This window comes from Alosa alosa, chromosome 11 (genome assembly GCF_017589495.1).
Source record: "Alosa alosa isolate M-15738 ecotype Scorff River chromosome 11, AALO_Geno_1.1, whole genome shotgun sequence".
Lineage (NCBI taxonomy): Eukaryota > Metazoa > Chordata > Actinopteri > Clupeiformes > Clupeidae > Alosa > Alosa alosa.
In genome coordinates this window covers 3,131,560-3,150,363 of record NC_063199.1, presented here as the reverse complement: position 1 = coordinate 3,150,363, position 18,804 = coordinate 3,131,560, and the positions used below count along the sequence as shown (strand labels likewise).

The 18,804-nt window shown below is 41.6% G+C and overlaps 2 protein-coding genes across 4 annotated transcripts; one reads left to right on the top strand and one right to left on the bottom strand.

The window, feature by feature from the left end:
• The first annotated feature begins 2,926 nt into the window (after positions 1 to 2,926).
• Positions 2,927 to 10,793, top strand: chid1 (chitinase domain containing 1). Of its 3 annotated transcripts, none has more exons than XR_007195012.1 (13): positions 2,932 to 3,090; positions 3,605 to 3,723; positions 3,824 to 3,973; positions 4,175 to 4,307; positions 4,515 to 4,559; positions 4,718 to 4,824; positions 5,706 to 5,767; positions 6,248 to 6,340; positions 6,794 to 6,895; positions 7,433 to 7,589; positions 9,677 to 9,757; positions 9,870 to 9,912; positions 10,232 to 10,256. XR_007195012.1 is itself a non-coding variant. In XM_048256567.1 (13 exons), exons 2-13 carry the CDS (start codon positions 3,613 to 3,615, stop codon positions 10,328 to 10,330), a joined length of 1,179 nt encoding a protein of 392 aa, XP_048112524.1. In that variant the 5' UTR covers positions 2,954 to 3,090; positions 3,605 to 3,612; the 3' UTR covers positions 10,331 to 10,793. The 3 variants fall into 3 exon arrangements, 2 of the variants coding, with proteins under 2 accessions (XP_048112525.1, XP_048112524.1); XM_048256567.1 differs by having other exon boundaries at positions 2,954 to 3,090; positions 7,437 to 7,589; positions 10,232 to 10,793; XM_048256568.1 differs by lacking the exons at positions 9,677 to 9,757; positions 9,870 to 9,912; positions 10,232 to 10,256 and adding an exon at positions 9,605 to 9,621 and having other exon boundaries at positions 2,927 to 3,090.
• gatd1 (glutamine amidotransferase class 1 domain containing 1) lies at positions 10,743 to 18,177 on the bottom strand. The gene is made up of 7 exons (XM_048256569.1): positions 17,793 to 18,177; positions 15,833 to 15,909; positions 15,322 to 15,427; positions 14,274 to 14,381; positions 14,052 to 14,143; positions 12,145 to 12,238; positions 10,743 to 11,574 (listed from the first exon to the last, which is right to left on the bottom strand). The coding sequence occupies exons 1-7, from the start codon at positions 17,839 to 17,841 to the stop codon at positions 11,456 to 11,458; spliced, it is 645 nt and encodes a 214-aa protein (XP_048112526.1). The 5' UTR covers positions 17,842 to 18,177; the 3' UTR covers positions 10,743 to 11,455.
• Between the last annotated feature and the right edge of the window lie 627 nt (positions 18,178 to 18,804).

The window sequence follows — 18,804 nt, the reverse complement described above, 5'->3', positions numbered from 1 at the left end:
ATATTGAGTGCACGTTTTACAAATTGTGGCCACGTTTAAGTAGATCGTGCACACAATGTTCTATAACCATGTTCACAACTTGTGCTCTCGTTTTAATAAATCGTGCCCTCGTCTTAGTAAACCGTGCGCTCGTTTTAGTAAATAGTGCACTCGTTTAATAAATTGTGCCCTTGTTTTTAGTATGCTTAAAATGAGAGCTCGATTTAGTAAAATGAGCACACACTATAGTAAAACGAGAGCACAATATAGTAAATTGTGCACACTATTTAGTAAACCGAGAGCACAATTTAGTAAAACGAGCGTACGATTTAGTAAAACGAGTGCACAATATAGTAAAACGAGAGCACAATTTAGTAAAACGAGCGCACAATGTAGTAAAACGAGCGCACATTCTCTCAACATGCAAAACATTTTGCGATGACACCTCTAGGGCTCCGTATACTTTCGTGTTCCACTTTTGATAGAATATGTGTGGTAGCGATCAAACAAAACATCAATTCGCTGGAATTGTGCTCCACTTCTGAGAACAGATTCCACAAAAACATCAGCAAGGTCCCCAAAACTCTTTCCTGCCTGTGGTTTTCCAATGGCAATGACCAGAGCTTGACCATCAATGATGAGCATTGGTTCATCCCGAAGGTCTCTGTTATCAAGTTGGTACGGACATGGAATGCCAGCAGCTAGAATCTTAGTAAACACTGCCTTTGAACCTGAACGAAGCTGTCCATTTACATCTGCCAGAGACAAGGGCACAACAAATAGTTCATGCATCATAATGCTTGAAGATTGACTGGGTGCCCATCATATGCAGCAATGAGGCGTTGCAGAATGTTTCGGTCTGCCTTGACAGTTTTCACCTTTCCAGTTTTTGGATCTGACTTCTTAACTTCAAACAAAGACGCAAACGTCAAATAACCCCCAGCCTCTCACCAACAAATGTATCTAATTGACTTTGACCTTTCTGTGGTGCTGTCAACAGCTCGCTTTCAATATCCTGCGTGGCCAAGTCTTTGTTTGCAAAGTTTTGCAGGGTCTGGGACAGGTTGGCAGAGAAAAGGTCAAACCTCTGCAAGACTGCAAGCAAAACATCTTCATCTGCATTGTCCTGTTTCATTCTGCCTTTTGTCGTTTCACTATGGATGTAGTTATCATCTGGTCCCTGGCCAAAAGCAACTTTAGTGTCATGTGCAAGACTGGATCGGAGGTTGAAAGACAGAGCCCATCTACTGAGTGCTGAAGATGTCTTTGTGATTCCAACAATGCCTCCGCCTTTCTTTCCAATACACCCTAGCCACTCTTGACTATGATCCGGGTCCACTTGGTTGAAACGGTGTAAAGAGCATTTGACTACAAAATTTCCGGCATCAAACTCCGTTTTTACCGGTTCAGGTGCATTTCATTTAGGTAGATAGTGCCCCACCGTGCATAATTAATGTGGTTATACCGCATGAAAAAGGGCAACAATTTCTGGAATGCACAAAGGTGCAGATCCCAGATTCCATCCCTCTGTGCATGAATGAATGAAAGAAGAATATATACCATCTGCATGTAGCCCCACCAAAACCTGAAGTTTGGGTTAGTGTTAGCTGCAACAAAGGCTTCTGTGATCCCTTTGAATTCTTCAGTAGAAAGCAATGTCACAAGATCTTCTACAAAGCTATTCTATCTACCAGTATTTCTCGCCTGAGAGCAAGGCATCCATTTTTAAATTAAAATTCAGAGAAACTGGGGACCTGACAATTAACAATTTTTCCTCAAAATTACAATTGATGCTTCAGCCAATGTGTACATGTCAAGTTTGTAAATTTGCATATTAGCACATATTTCAGTAGATTAAGCCTCATTTGCATATTTAAACATTATATTTCAGAAAACTTGTTCAAAAAAATACTTGTTTTAATGTACGTGACAAACTGGGAAAGTTTTGTGGTGATCCATAAAGGTTTACATTTTTACCCTATGTACCAGTATTTTCTCGCCTGAGAGCAAGGCATCCATTGTTGAAGGAAAATTCTGAGAAACTTGGGACCTAAAAAATGCTGTATAACAACTTTTCCTCAAAAATGCCTACTGCCTCTTTTCTGAGGCCTTTTACAATGTTTGGTCCAGACTACACAGTAGACATGCAGGCATATGTACACATGACGCACTCACATGCACACACACAGGCACGCACGCACAGACTCTCTCACACGCACACATTAAACAAAAACACGTACACGCACACATGCACACACAAACATGCACACACACACACACACATAAAAACACACACACACACCATTACCCCCACTCACAAGCGAACACACACACATGCAGGCAAGCCGACACGTGCACACACACGCACACAGAGAGAGAAGCACACATACACAAAAGCAAACGCACACATGCACACACTCATTAACATACACAAAAGTTGCAAGAATATAGGGGGTGGAGACATATTGACTAGTGCGATTTATTTTTGCTGAGAGAATGTGCAGGACTGGGCGGTGGTCATATTTTGTACCGCTCTGCCGTACTGTACATCTACCACTAGCTACACCCCTGATCCCACCTGCTGCAAATAGCGTAGGCTAGGCCTTCATATACTCTGCTGAAAGGAAATATGATTGATATGGGATGCTCTCAGGGGTGGTAAAATAAAAGGTGGGTAAAATATGAATTCTGTGATCATGGTGAGGTGGACTATTGGGCCATGCGGTATCGGATTTGTAGATAAACTCTATTTCTGAAATTTCAGAGGTGGATAAACTGCGTTTACTTGCGTTTAGCCTCCACTACAGCCCTGGATGCTCTGCTAAAAAAGTTTCATAGGAGGGTTTATTATCTAATCCTTTTTTCATGAACACGGTTGTGGTTTTGTGCTGTAGCTCCAAGCAAAGACGCGGCGTATTGACATCTGATATTTTATTCTGCGAACTGCTGCTGTAGCAATGCACTCCGGAAGTCGAATTTGACATTTTGGTCACGTGGCCTTCTACGATTGGCAAGTTGCATGAGCTGCTTGCTGACGGTGATGGTACCGTATCATTGTAGTAGATTGTGTACGGTTCCTTACAACAGATATCTCAGGGACGACAACATCAGGTAAGTTGTTAAGATCTACTTGTATGGTGCAGGTGTAAAGGTACAAACTCATTGTGATGTTCGTCATTGATATCTCGCGTACATGGCCAACTTGATGCTAACTTGCCTGGCTAGCTAACTCATTTTGGGATCTTCTTTATAACGTTACAGTCTATGGTTAGGAGGATACATTTTATCTGACAGTAGATAGGACATAGAAATTGTAAAACTGGTCGACCCAATAGCAAGATGGACAATTTATCATGTTGTTTCACTGGCGAAAAAAATCGGTGAATTATCTCTTGACAGGCTTTCTTGAGCATTACTGTACCTTGTATCTATTTAGAATGCATACCTTTTCCGCAAATGTACTCACTGTTAGCTGAGCCTCCAGATAGTGTCTTCTGCCATTGTGGTTGTTCACTAGACTAGCGTTACCAAAGGGATCCTGTCCTATCGCCTGTCTGCATGTTAGCTGAGGCATATGTAAATGTGCAGGTAAATGAGATATACTGTACACGTCTCTTTTGAACAGGAGTTGAAATGAGAGCAATATTAACGTTAATAATTGTGTACTACACATCCTCGTCGCTGGTCGGTGCCACCTTATCCAAAACAGATGGCAAAAGGGCCTCTAAAGCACAAAACACAGAGGTGAGTTTTAAACTTGATTGGTTTGATTTTGTGTGTGAATGTCACTTTAAAATAGGATCTGAGTGTCTGACTGTTCTCTCTCACTCCATGTGTGTTTCAGACTTCAGTAGCTGACCGACCGGTTCTGGAGCGAGGTCTCATCGTGAACGACCCTCAGTGGAGAGACATTGTCCGAGAGGAGAGGAGGTTCTGTCCTCAGGATGTAGCCAAACGCCAGTTCCAAGGATCAGTTCTAGGTTACATCACCCCAGTGAGTCCACACACAGATAGGGAACACAATTTGATTGAAGGCAAGTTATGGTGTGTGTGTGTGCGTGTGTGTGCGTGTGTGTGTGTGCGTGCACACATTTGACATTTGGGTGCTTTTACTATGTCATTGGAGTGATAGGTCTTGAAGAGAGTGTTGATGTGATGCCCTGCTTCTCTCTCTCTCTATCTCTTAAACTCTCAGTGGAATTCCCATGGTTACGACATTGCTAAGCTCTTTGGTCCCAAACTGACTTCGGTGTCTCCGGTGTGGCTTCAGCTCCGACGTAGAGGTCCTGAGAGCTTCCACATCACCGGCCTTCATGACCATGACCCTGGTACGTACACACACACAGATACACTATTTTTCTCTACTACTCTTAGCTACACTACATGCAAGTCTTTGCACTTTATTCTACTGTAGACTCAAGTGCTCCTGAATCCAGCTGTGGTTTCATCCCCTAGGCCTAGACTATACACTTCATCCAGTTATATTTTTACTTTCTCACTGGCCTCATTTCCACTGTTCTTTTTCTGGGTTTCAGGTTGGGTTAAAGCTGTTCGAAAAGCCAACAAAAAGAACAGAATATGTGAGTATGGCTGTAGTGGAATACTCTGAGGTCGAACTCCAGACGTGAGAAAAGAAATAAGTTACTCGTATTTTCAGTTGTCATGCACAAATTATTAATCTTTCTCCCTCTCTCTCTCTCCCTCCCTCTCTCTCTCCCTCCCTCCCTCTCTGTCCCAGTGCCTCGTCTGCTGTTTGACGGCTGGTCCTACCAGGACTACATGAGTGTGCTGGACAGTGAGGATGAGATTGAGGAGCTGGGCAGAGAGGTGGTGGAGGTGGGGAAGGTGGGTGTCTGAGAACCGTTTGGTTCCTATATAAATAGTTCCTGTAGGTGTATAAAGACAGAAACATTTGGTTTTGAGTAAATGGTTTCTGCAGGTGTGTGAAGACAGAACCCTTTGGTCCTGTGTAAAGGCTTGCTGAGGAGTGAACTGTTTGGCTCCTGTTTTAAGGGTTCCTGTGGGTTTCTTGAGGATAAACATATGTCCGGTTACATATGTCTAGACACATTGTGGACTTAGTTGGGCTGTTTGTAAAATGAGAACTGTATGAAGGAATAAGTGTTTTATACAGACATATTATATGATGGCGATGCTGATAGTATAGTGATTATATATACATGAAAGCATAGCAAAGCAAAGTGCTCCACAAGAAAAGCAGAGAAGCTGCTTTTATCCATTATGCATCGAAGCTATGGAACACCCTGCCTTTATACATCAAACAGGCAATTTTGTAAACATCTTCATAAAAGACTTGAAAACATACCTGTATATGAACGCTTTTAGTTAACTCACTTTTATCTTGTAGCCTATTTCTTCACATTATTTTACATGCTACTGTTGGTATTCACAGGTTCTTCCTATTTTCATTGCATTAGTTGTATTGTATGTGTTGTTGTATCTATCTCCTTACCATCTTGTGAATTCTCATTTGTACTTCATTCTAAATCTCTGTTTTATTTGTTGTTTTGTTTGTTTGTATTATTACAATTTGTTCTCTATCACTGTGCTAAATGCTCCAAATGTAAAGCACTTTGAGCTACATTCTGTGTATGGAAGGTGCTATACAAATAAAAATTATTATTATTATTATTATAGGGATGATAGCTGAAAACATAGGGGTGAAAGCTTAGGAATAATGTTATTTATATTTTTTGACTTTGCAGGCAGAACATTTTGATGGCTTTACGCTGGAGCTGTGGAGTCAGCTAGGAGGAAACCAGAGGAAGTGAGTACATGTGTGTCTGTGTGGACATACAGTATTTGTGTTACTGTATGAAACATGGGTCATTCATATTTAGAGTTTGTGAAATAATGTTAACATGTGTAATACAAATAAAGGTTTGCAGCTGTGTAAAATTCTATATATGTGTGCAAAGAATTTTTTAGCTGTAGAAATATTTGTCAATTCATGCAACATTGCAAATTATGTATGTATAAATACAAAACATTTCCACACATGCACAATATTTATACAGCCACAAAACGGACTTACACGTGCAAATCCTATCTCCATGCACAATGGTTTTTCACACAAAATATTTCTAAAGTTATCTTTTTCTACTCTTATTCGATTCTTATGCACCTGGTGAAGCAACCTCAAAGGGAACATTCTGCTGCCCCATCGGCAGGATTTTGTTAATGTTTGTGCGTGTGTGTGTGTGCGAGTGTGTGTGTGTGTGTGTGTGTGTGTGTCTGTGTGTCACAGAGAGCTGGTGCACCTGATTACACACCTGTGTGAGGCTCTGCAGGCTGGGAAGCTGACCTGTGTGCTGGTCATCCCACCTGCTGTGGCTCCAGGGTAAAACTCGCACTTCCAGATACACTCAGAGACACTGCTAGCCTGAGTGAACCCAGACAAACCTGTTAGCCAATTTGAATTGGCTCTGCAGGTCGGTCTGGAAAAGAGCCCATTGATATCTGCTTTTGAATCACCAAAAACCCAGGAATGTGTATTTTCTTTGGTAAGATGTAATTTCTCTGCTGGTTATGCCCCTGGAAAACCGGAAGTTTGGAAAAGGCGTCAACGGGATCCTTTCCAGACGGGACCTGCAGAGCAAATTCAAATTTGTTAACAGGTTTGTCTGGGTTCACCCAGGCTAACACTCTGCCTATTTTGCTTATGCACTTAAATATGGGTCACACTATGGTCTTTGGTACATACATAGTAATGCTCATGTTCATTCTTTGCATATATTTAGAATCACATCTTCAGTCAAAGGATGCTGTATATTGTGTGTGTGTGTGTCAACAGGTCAGGCCAGCCAGGAATGTTTGGGAGGGAGGAGTTTGAGAAGTTGGCCCCTGTGGTGGACGGCTTCAGCCTTATGACATATGACTACTCTAGCCCCGACAGGTAAGACACACACACACACTCCAACTCTATTACTCACGCACTCACATTCAGGCCCTTTCTGAAATGAATCCCTACCCACTCCCCCTCGATTACCGAGTGAATGCGGGTGGGAAGCACCTTTGCAGCTAAATTAAATTCCCTTAGCACATAGGGTTGTAATACTGCACTCAGCTTTGGGACGATCTACACTCTCCCTGGCGGAAGCTGGTAATCACCATGGATTTGTTTACAGGCATGGCCTACTCACGCGGAACTAACAATTTGAAACATCCTCCATGACAAGCGGTATTAATTGGCACACACCCTCGACAAGTGACCATCGGTGTTCACTTGGCGTTGAAGGCTTTATAACACACTAGCACTTAACAGTAATTTGTTTGGGATGGCCCTTCATATGGCGGACCCTCCGTGTGAGCGTGCAAACGAGGTGTAAGTGGCTAGGGAGAGGGCCAAGTCACTCGTTTCAGAAAGGGTCTCATTCATTCATTCACTCACTCACACACACTCACTCTCCTCTCCTCCCCTGTGTGCTTTGAGGCAGGCCGGGCCCCAGTGCTCCACTGCACTGGATGCAGGACTGTGTGCTGCAGCTGGACCCGCACAACCAGTGGAGACAGAAGATTCTGCTGGGCTTAAACCTTTATGGCCTGGACTTCTCTACACAGGGCGGAGCAGAACCACTGCTGGGGAACCGGTTAGTCTCTCTCTCATTCCTACACACACACACACACACACACACAATTAGGGTGGGGGTTAGTCTCATACATTTATACAGACATACATACATACATACATACATACATACAGCGGGGAAAATAAGGAGGGTCATGTCAAAAAAAATTCAGTAAGTATACTTCCAGTGAGGCTATTTGCATGAAATTTTCACCAGACATTTGACACCAGACAGTATTAACTTAGGTAATCCACACATATAAAAAAAATCTAAACATTAATGTTCATAAGTAGAGTTATGAGTAAAAAAGTGGAATGGTACAAAAAAGTATTGAACACGCTAAGAAAAAGCAGTACACAAAGGCAAGGAATGAGCTGGAATCTATACATAGTTAGAGTAATTATCCCTCCTATCAGTGCAAATTAATGTAAGCTGGGTTAGTACATATTGATGAGCTATAAAAAGGTTTTTTGTTACCAAGGTGTCACACAAGAAACATTTCATGATGGGTAAAAGCAAAGAGCTCTTCCAAGACCTTTGCAACATTATTGTTGCAAAACATATCAATGGAACTGGTTACAGATGCATTTCAAAACTTCAGAATCATCCAGTAAGCAGTATTGGAGCCATTATCTGCAAGTGGAAGGAACATCACTGCATCATCAATCGGCCATGCACAGGATCTCCTCACAAGATTTCTGACCAGGAAGTCAGAAGGATAGTCAGATGTGTAGCCTAAGGACCACTCTTGGAGGCAGCAGGTTCAATTGTTACAGAGAAAATACTGTAGGTAATGCACTCCACCACCATGGCCTCTATGCACGCTCACCCCGCATGACTCTATTACTGAAGAAAAACATGTCGAAGCTCATTGAAAGTTTGCTACACAACATTTGGACAAGCCTATGAAATACTGAGAGAATGTATTCTGGTCCGGTGAGAGCAAAATTTAACTCTTTGGATGTCATACTACACACCATATTTGGAGGAGAAATGGCACTGTGCATCACCCTAAAAATACCATACCAACAGTGAAGTTTGGAGGTGGAGGCATCACGGTGTGGGGCTGTTTTTCATCTCATACTGGCAGACTTCATACAGTTGAAGAAATGATGAATGGAGCCATTTTTTCTGGGAGAATCTTGCCATCCACCAGGACAATGAGGATGAGACATGGCTAGACCTTCCAGCAGGACAATGATCCAAAGCATTCAGCAAAGGAAACTCTCAATTGCTTTCAGAGAAAGGAAATCAAGGCCCTGACTTAAATCCAATTTAACAGTTTTGGAAGTTACCTAAAGATCAGGATTTACAAGAGGGACCCCTGGAATCTTCAATATTAGAAGACTATCTGTTTAAAAGAATGGGCACCTGAACCAAAATTACACCTGAATACTGCGACTGATTAGTTTCGTCATAGAGGAAATGCCTTGAAGCTCTCATTACAAATAAAGGGTTTCAGTAGGCGTGTTCAGTACTTTTTTCCTGTGGCACTCCACTTTTTTACTCATAACTCTACTTAGGGACATTAATGTTTGGATTTTTAAATATGTGTGGATTACCTAAGTTAATACTAATGTCTGTAGAAAATTTCATGCGAATAGCCTCACTGGAAGTATACTTACTGAAAAAAATGTTGACATGTTCAATACTTATTTTCCTTACTATACATACATACATACATACATACATACATACATACATACATACATACATACACACACACACACACACACACATACACACACACATACATACATACATACATACACACACACACACTCACACAAGCACACACACATACACACACATACATACATACATACATACACACACACACTCACACAAGCACACACACATGCATGCACACTCAGGGAGGACAGTTAGTCACATACAGACACACATAGTTGCGGTAGTGGGAGTTTTAACAGCTGTCACCTAAAATGGAGTTCTACATTTTTACAACTTTGCATGTCAGCTCTATTGACATCCTCAAATCATCTCTGAAAACTCTCTGTCTGAATGTACTTCTACAGATACATTGAGCTGCTCATATTGACATCCTCAAATCATCTCTGATAACTGTCTGTCTGAATGTACTTCTACAGATACATTGAGCTGCTCAGAGAAATCCGACCGAAAATCCAGTGGGACGAACAGGCAGGAGAGCATTACTTCAACTACAAGAGGTGTGTGTTTATTTGTGTGTGCGTGTGAGAGAGAGGTGTGTGTGTGTGTGTGTGTGAGTGACAGAGAGAATCTGACCTGACCTGCTCGTTTTTTTTATTCTTCACATTTTAGCAGTAACGGGGTCAAACATGTGGTCTACTACCCAACACTGAAGGTAAGAGAAACACTCATTTAAGAAAATGTATACACTAAAGGGAACTTCTCCATTATTCTTGGTGAAGAGAAAGATAGTGCAAGATTGAGAGTTAGAGATTGCGAATTGCGATTGTGGCATACTGTAGCTGCAGGAAGGTGTGAACTCCATTATGTATCTTATGTGAGTAGTCTTCACTAGTAGAAGGCTTATGATTAATGTAGCCTCATCAACCTCATCGGATGTACAAAGGAAGTGTCCTAAGGATGCCAGGTCATGTAGAAGAGGATTCCATTTTCTCTTTCTTTCCTTTTCTCACATCCCTCTCCTCCCTTCTCAGTCTTTTCATCTCAGAGTGAAGCTGGCCACCGAGCTGGGCACTGGCATCTCCATGTGGGAGCTTGGCCAAGGCCTGGACTACTTCTACGACCTCCTTTGATCAGTGGTACAGGGACCAAACACACGTTAGTGGTGTGTGTGTGTGTGTGTGTGTGTGTGTGTGTGTGTGTGTGAGAGAGAGAGAGAGAGAGATTGTTCAGGGATTACCACGGCACCCTAGCTGTCAGGGAGGCCAACTTGATAGCTTCCATGAAGGACAATAAGAAATCAAGACTTGGATACAGATATTATGTGTTGTCATCACCCTCACAAAGCATGGTAATAAAACAGCAGCTGGGTCATCCAGGAAGTTATTTTCCTTCAGAGCTGGAGCATACCGATTGCAAATAACCCTCACATCACATCCAGTGCTGTTAGAGGAAAGATGTAATTTTGAGTAGGAGTTGTTCCGGACAGCTCAGCCAATCATGTTCCAATATCTATGGTTACCTTGGAAACAAGTCATACATCAGGATGGTCATGTTCATTTTTATTCATTTGAATAAAAATCAATGTTTTACATACAGTGTAATACTGTGAACATGGAGGAAATGAGAGCACATGTATTTAGGTGGCAAACACACATAACTTGATGACACTGGGTGGGGTACTGGGTGACACATAGCGTGATGGTTAGTGAATGTAAGGCTTTTAACGATACTATTAGCTCAAAAGGAAGCTGGTCATCACATGGTTTCCTGTGAAATGGTCATGTCATACCTTTCTTTGCGGTTTTACACCATTTACTCAGCTACGCCAAATATGTATCTTTCAGGCACTTAACAGAAGAATGGTTGGAAACCTTTCTCTCTCTTTTCATTTAAAGATACAGTTGGCAGTTTTCTTCTAGATAAATAATGCACCATGAGGAATAGTATAAAGATGGTCCACGGTATGGCTGTGCAATGTATGTTTCTTGTGTCTTTTGGAGTGTTTTGAATATGACTAATACAACGCAACCATAAATCATCAACAGTCTAGAATCGCTTTCACTCACTGAAGAAAAACTGCCAACAGCATCGTAATATGCTGATTCAACAATTCCACCTAATAAGGAATCATAACTACAATACTGTGGAATACGTGACAATGTCCAAACATGACAAAATTGGTCCTCATATCGGTGTGCGATTGGTCCTGTCTGAATCCGCTGTGCTGTACTGAGTCTGGCGGGCGCAAGCTAGCGTTAGCGTCCGCTATTGCACAGGAGGATGAGGTTGTGGATGGCTGCAGTGGTGGACTGGAGATTCTGACCGGTCACCAGGTGCCTGTCCAGAACTACGTGCAAAGCATTCTCTTGGCTCGCTATGGAAACAAGGTAAAGTGATGAGAGTGATCAGTATAGGCTGAGTGGGTGTGGGGACAAGAACTAACATCTGCAGGGCTTATAGCCTAGTTCTCAGGTACTGTGTCTGAATTCAGCCATAAATGGTGTAGGCCATTTAATATCTACTTGTAAATATATATTATATAATGCCTTTGAATATTTCTTTAAACACCTCTGATTAACTGAAATGCTCCTTTTTTGAAGCCCTGCGTCTGAAACTGACAACATATTTGCTAGTGGCGGTGTATTAACTTCAGAAATGTTTTACAGGTCACTGGCTTTAGCAACACAGAGCTGACTCAGGTTTCCATAGTAACAAAGCTGAAAACAAAACTTTAAAAAGTTCCTCTTCCTAATGAACTACAATTTATTTGAGGCATAAGGAGAAATTTGTATCCAACTTGAGCAATTAAAAATGATGGGAACCGATAACAAATTCCCTGCCTTTTACCTATACAAAAATAAATAACGAGGAGGCTATTAGATTCCTTGCAACACTGCAGCAGTTATAGCCTACTACACCTCATTGAGTTGAGTCCCTCCCTTACCTGTGTAGGAGCCCCCACTGTCCTTCACAAAGTCTTCTACAATGAGGGGCAGGTTGGCAAAGTCTGGGGAGCGAACAAGCTCAAAGACGGAAGGCTAGAAGAGATTACATCAACACTGAGTGGTTATTTAGACATCCATAAATATAGATTTCCTATTTACTAATGACATCTCAGTTTTCAACCAAGTGAGAGACAGGCAGGTCAATCATCTACAGTAGACCAGTGTTTCTCAAAGTGTGGTCCGGGTGGTATATATATATATATATATATATATAAGTATATATACTCTTTTGATCCCATGAGGGAAATTTGGTCTCTGCATTTATCCCAATCCGTGAATTAGTGAAACACACTCGGCACACAGTGAGGTGAAGCACACACTAATCCCGTTGCAGTGAGCTGCCTGCAACAACAGCGGCGCTCGGGGAGCAGTGAGGGGTTAGGTGCCTTGCTCAAGGGCACTTCAGCCGTGCCTACTGGTCGGGGTTCGAACCGGCAACCCTCCGGTTACAAGTCCGAAGCACTAACCAAATAGGACACTAACCTGACTCTCGCCAGATGAATTTCGTTCCGCCTAGCCCCACTCATCCATCTGGGATCAATCCATTGAAGTGTTGCTTCAGAAGGCTGGGCCTAATCAAAAAATGCTTGCATATGATTGGATAAGCCACTTGTCCATCATCTATTGATGTGCTACTTCAACCACTCACATCGAAGCCAACCTGTGACGCTGATAACAGTCTCACAGTCGCTTCTACGCTATGTCACATCAATGAAACTCCCGCCCTGCGTCCTGATTGGCTCTACCATAAAATCTCAACGGAAGAGGTCCCAGATGGATGTGAGTGAAGCTAAGCGGAACGAAATTCATCTGGCGAGAGTCAGGTTAGTAGGCCACGGCTGCCCCACAAAGCTATCCCAAGTAGTCCACAAGCAGACGTGGTAAAATATAATATAGATGAGTTGTTTGCAATATGTTGATCCTTAATGTAAATCCAAACAGTTCTGCAACACTGTCTATGTAAGATATGCCAGTTTAAATCATATGAATCCTCTGACATAATAAGCAAGGTAAAAAGACAATAAGCAAGGTGGTTCAGTGAGTAGGCCTATTGTGTAATATACTGTTAAAGTAGGTCTACTCTTTTATTAGCTAGGTGGTCCGTGAGGGTTTTTTTTATTGGTTAAGTGGTCCTTGGTCTGAAAAAGTTTGAGAAACACTGATCTAAAACAAAGAGGAACTCTACAGCAGTGGTTCTTAACTGCTCTGGCTTTGGCACCCACAATTTCCCATGTTCATAGTCACGACCCATATAGTTTTTTAGCGTTCAAACGGATATGGTGAGCTACATGGTAAGACACGCAAAGTGCCTGTAGGCCTACTTGTTGAGAACATGCGGATGTTTGGCATTACATTTGTGAAGTCTTCAACTCTTGATGTCACCTTTCAAAGTACTCGACAGGTATCACTTTGACAGAGGTGCCTTGTTTCCATGTGGCATTGTAGTTTTGATGGTTTCATGCGCTCATGTGCCAGCCATCTACTGCACACCACACACTGGGGTTTCTGTCCTATTTTGTCCTCAATTTAAGAGAATCCATATCCTAGCCTACTTCAAATATTCAGAGTAGCAGCCAACTTGCGTTTACCACTAAAATTATGTCTAACATGACCTGTCACATAAACATTATCTATGTCCATGGCAATGACTGATGCAGGCTACAAATAAATGATCAAAATAAAGGTCCAATATTAGATCTGATAAGGTAGCATTTTAAATTGGCGATTTTTTAAATTTATTTTTAACCATAAGCTCCGCGACCCACTTTTGGGTCCTGACCCACCAGAAAAACTGCTCTACAGCATGCTGCTGCCCTCTGCTGGTCATCGGGAGGTAATGACTCACCCCAGTGAGGCTGTAGCCGTTGAACAGCCATCGCTGCCCCTCAGTGGCACAACACAGTGCTGACACTCCCTGCCCTATGGCACACACTGGCTCTGGACACACACACACACACACACACACACACAAACATGTCTATATCACAGTATCATTGTTTCAGTAATCTCATAATGTGAGGGGGTAACAGAAAAAGCAAGTGTGTGTGAATGTGTGTCTGTGTCTTACTCTGTTGGGAGGTGAAATGAGTGAGGATCCGAGCCAGAGAACCGCTGTGCGCAAGATCAGTAAGAGCACCAGGGCAATCTGGGATCAACAGGGCCTGGTAGCGAGCTCCTACACACACACACAGACTAGATCAGTTACAGCACTGGGATACTCTGGGGTCAACAGGCCCCATGAAGTGCCCTCTTATTTAATGGATTCAGTGGAGACAGACATACAAGACAGTCGCTCGCCCGGATCCTATTAGGACATGGTATTAGCACTGTGCACTATGAAGTGCCCTTGTAATAGAAAGGAACAAATCCTAGTAAAATGAGATGCAGTGCCCTACAGTCTTCCATACCATGTGCCCTCTAGGGGAGGTTTTCCCAAAGTCAGTGCCATGACATGAGTCTAGGGTGTCACCAAATACCTTTTCTGTATTTCTGCAGGGGGCAGATCAGTTAGCTGATATTTTGATGTTCTCTCATCTACACATTGTATCTATTTTCAATGAGGCCAAGGCATTCAGATTTACAGTAATAACACAAACAGTCATGTCACTGCAGACCCTGACCCCTATCTCACAACAGAAAAGAAAGGATCCTGAACTGTCTCAAAATAATCATGTAGGAAGACTGAGATATGGGGTCTCTCACACGGGTATATGTGATATGTCTTAATAGGACCCCTCAATCATATGGTATTCACCCCTGATATCTGAATAAGGCCCCTCAGTCAAATAACACAGTTCATGCTGAGGTGTGATAATCATGCTGAGGTGTGATAATCATGCTTTGTACGGTAATTGGTATCTTTTTTCACAGCAAGATGTCTTAAATATGTTGATGTTTATGTCATATTTTTGTCGTATCTCTCAGATCTCAATCTATCCATTTTATTTCCACAAAACCCGGCAGAAGTAATCATTTAAGGGGTTATTTTTCTAAATGTGCTGTGCACGCCACTGTGTATGAAGACTCTTTCTGTCCCAGTGTTGTATGCTTGACTACAGTGAGAGTGCTGTACTGTAGTGTATTACAGGCAGTGTGTTCTGTGGGGGGTCTCTCACCGTCTATGGACTCCAGCTTCGCTGGGGTGGCGTAAGGCTTCACACTGAAGTCCTGCACCCACCGTGCTGTGCTCTCATCCACACCCACAAAATCAATGGGCTTCCCCTGGTACAAACGCAAAGACAACACACATGCATGCATGAGTTACTGTTGAGGCATACAGTGGACTCCCCAAATACAAACAACACATGTTACACAAATACACACTGACTGTTTCATGCCAGGGCACCTAGCTGCAGAGGAACCGGTGTCTTATGTACGCATGATTATGCCTGGCTGGCTTTGATTAACTTCTTTAAGAACGGGCCCTTATTTTGTCTTTCCCCCCCAAAATTGCACTGTGCCTACTTCAGAGGGTACTGTTCCCACCTCTTTTGGCCTACCATCAAATTCTTGACCATTATAGAATATAGAATATATTCTCTGGCAATATGGTTTAGAATATTGGGGGGAGGTGTTCCAATTTTGGAACTGTTCTTTAAAAGGTTAAATGAGTTCTGTGCTCCTCACCCCAGGAGTAGCAGTTTGCAGGTTAAACACAGGGCTGCACAGCGTAAAAGCCTGATGAAACGAGCGAGCATTCACCCCTGGTGGGAAGACAAAAAAAGTCACTGAAAAATTACCTCTAAGCATAGAAAAACACATAATGTACATTTATTAACATTACCTTGCTGTCTTTGTATGATACATTATGTATAAATAAATAAATACATATTTATATCTAACAACAGAAGTTGACATTCTATATTCTATACATGCTGATTTAGGTATTTTGCCAGCACTACCTACAGTTAAGGACAAAATTATTCATACCCCTGGCAAATACTGATTTAAAGTTGATTTTCTCTTGATTTATGTTTCTTCTGACTGAAAATTGCACTGCCACAAGACAAAAGGTTGTAAGACAATGTGGTAGAAGCATGGAATCAAAAAAAGAAGTGTTTTTGTCTTTTTTAACATGTTTATGAAAAATGGTGTGTCTAAAATTATTCATACCCTTTTTAACAATAACTGGAAACATCTTTATTTGCATTCACAGCTCTCAAAATGGTTCATATAATACCTACCAAGTCTCTCTATGTCTCCACAATGATTCTAGACCACACCTTTTAGCAGCAACCCAGGTTTTGAGGCAGGAAAGATTATTTGCCATCACTCTGGCCTCGTGCTCACTTTTTTGACGGATTGAGGTTTGGACTATGGCTAGGCCACTCTAAATGTTTATATTGTTCTCTGTTAACCATTTCTTGCCTTTTTTGGCTGTATGTTTTGGATCATTGTGTGATTTAATGGTCAAATGCCGCCTATTGTGTCAGGTCTCTCGGCACACTGCCTGATCTTTCCCTCTAGAATCTTAATGTAGCCTCTTGTTTTAGTGTTACCGTTTACTCTGAGAAAGTCACTAGGTCGCCCTGGTTGAAAAACATCCCAAAAGAATCATTTTCTCACCCCCACAATTGAAATAGTCATGGCGTCATTTGGGTTTAATGCTTCCTTTTTTATGCCAATCTTAGGCCATGTCCCTGGGTCAAAAAACAATCCAGTGAAAGCTAAATTCTTTGTCCAGGTGTACCCATATAAAGGTTAAGCTGAAGTGTGCATGTTTGGAGAAGAGTGATCCATGATCAGTATCCATGATGACCAAGTGATCCATTTTGGGATGGGGTGAAATTTTCAACCACCAAAACACCATCCAAAGTGGAGAGTAGCTATAAATGTATTAGTTTTGGGTGTTTTTCAGACAATGGGACTTGGTAAACTTCTCAAAGTAAACGGTAACACTAAAACAAGGGGCTACATTAAGAATATTGGAGGAAAAGATCAGGCAGTCTGCCGAGAGACCTGCCAATAGGCAGCATTTGACCATTAAGCCACACAATGATCCAAAATATACAGCCAAACAAGGCAAGAAATGGTTAACAGAGAACAATATCAACACACTAGAGTGTCAGAGCCAGAGTCCATACCTCAATCTGTCAAAAAAGTGAGCACAAGGCCAGAGTGATGGCAAATAATATTTCCTGACTCAAAACCCGGATTGCTCTTAAAAAGGTACAGTCTAGAATCATTGTGGAGCCATGAGAGGCTTGGTAGGTATTATATGAACCATTTTGAGAGCTGCGAGTGCAAATAAAGATGATTCTATTGATTATTTGAAAAGGGTATGAATAATTTTGGACATACCATTTTTCATAAAATTGTTAAAAAAGATGAAAACACTTCTTTTTTTGATTCCATGTTTGTCCCACATTGTTTTGCAACCTTTTGGCATGTGTCATTTTCAGTCAGAACAAACATATTGGTCAAGAGAAAATCAACATTAAATCAATATTTGCCAGGGGTATGAATAATTTTGCTCTTAACTGTACTAGACCCTAAACAGGTTTAGGTTAGCATTATGGCGAATCACAGACATTGGTGCTTGCTTGCAACATAGTCAATGTATTTAAGATAGCAAAACGCTACTCACCTTGAGGTGCAGCACTTGCCACAATAAGACAAGTAGGTTTAGCGGACATGTCAGTTGCCGGAGTGTTAATAAACCAATATAATTAATATATATATATATATATATATATCAAGTTGACTCTCTTGCCAGCGACGTCTCCAGCACTCTCATATAGGGGACCTGCCTGTCAACCAACCTATAACGTTAGCTCAATAATTTCTTCCGTTTTGACGCAGTAAGATAGCTGCCGCCAGATTCACTATTTACTGCCCAGAGATAATTATATTCATATTCTATTATAATCCTAAGAGTTAAAAATACAGTCTTAAATCAATTCATACTGCCCGTTCGTTCGCAAGGACTGCTTTGTGTCAGCTGACAGTGTTATCACTGGTGTTATGATAATGTGATTGCAATGTCCGTCAATAAATGTCTTCCCCTATGAAACCAAATAGATATATATTGTTCCGTAAACGGAGTTGGTCAAACGCGGTTGGGTACTTTGTAGCTACCAATACCTCCATGGTAGCTACAGTGTAGCCTAATGAAATTCCACCGCGGTTGAAATAACTGTTAAAGAAACATTGAAATACACAACTAAAATTCTGTAGTGTATGAAGTCACAGCATGATTACCTACCTTCATTTCGGTGCTTTGTAATAATCCTTATGAAAAAATGAGACACATTTCAGTAAGAGCTGTTTGTATTTCTGTATTGCCATGATCCTCACTTGTTATATACATGTGATACAAAAATCCTAGGATGCATTATCTAAAAATAGAAAGGAAAATGTATAATTTTCTGTGAATTGTAACAGTAAGAATGACAGTACGCATCCTGTAACATTCAAGCAAAGCATTCACCAGATACAGTCAATATATGGCTCAGAGGCCAAGTATCTAGTGGGTTATAGCCTAGGCCAGTGGTTTTCAAAGTGGGGGCCGGGGCCGTGAGGGGGTGCCAGGGGGGCTTCAGCAAGTTGGAAGGAAAAATAAAAGGAACAAATAAACACATTTGAAAATGTAAAATATA

What these genes read in the sequence shown, in the direction of transcription:
- chid1 (XM_048256567.1), top strand. Translation starts at nt 3,613, where the DNA reads ATGAGAGCAATATTAACGTTAATAATTGTGTACTACACATCCTCGTCG. An exon ending in TTCTAGGTTACATCACCCCA is followed by an intron (nt 3,974 to 4,174) that starts GTGAGTCCACAC and finishes TTAAACTCTCAG; the next exon opens with TGGAATTCCCATGGTTACGA. An exon ending in GAACCACTGCTGGGGAACCG is followed by an intron (nt 7,590 to 9,676) that starts GTTAGTCTCTCT and finishes GTACTTCTACAG; the next exon opens with ATACATTGAGCTGCTCAGAG.
- gatd1 (XM_048256569.1), bottom strand. Translation starts at nt 17,841, where the DNA reads ATGTCCGCTAAACCTACTTGTCTTATTGTGGCAAGTGCTGCACCTCAA. An exon ending in TGCAAACTGCTACTCCTGGG is followed by an intron (nt 15,428 to 15,832) that starts GTGAGGAGCACA and finishes CGTTTGTACCAG; the next exon opens with GGGAAGCCCATTGATTTTGT. An exon ending in TCATTTCACCTCCCAACAGA is followed by an intron (nt 14,144 to 14,273) that starts GTAAGACACAGA and finishes GTGTGTGTCCAG; the next exon opens with AGCCAGTGTGTGCCATAGGG.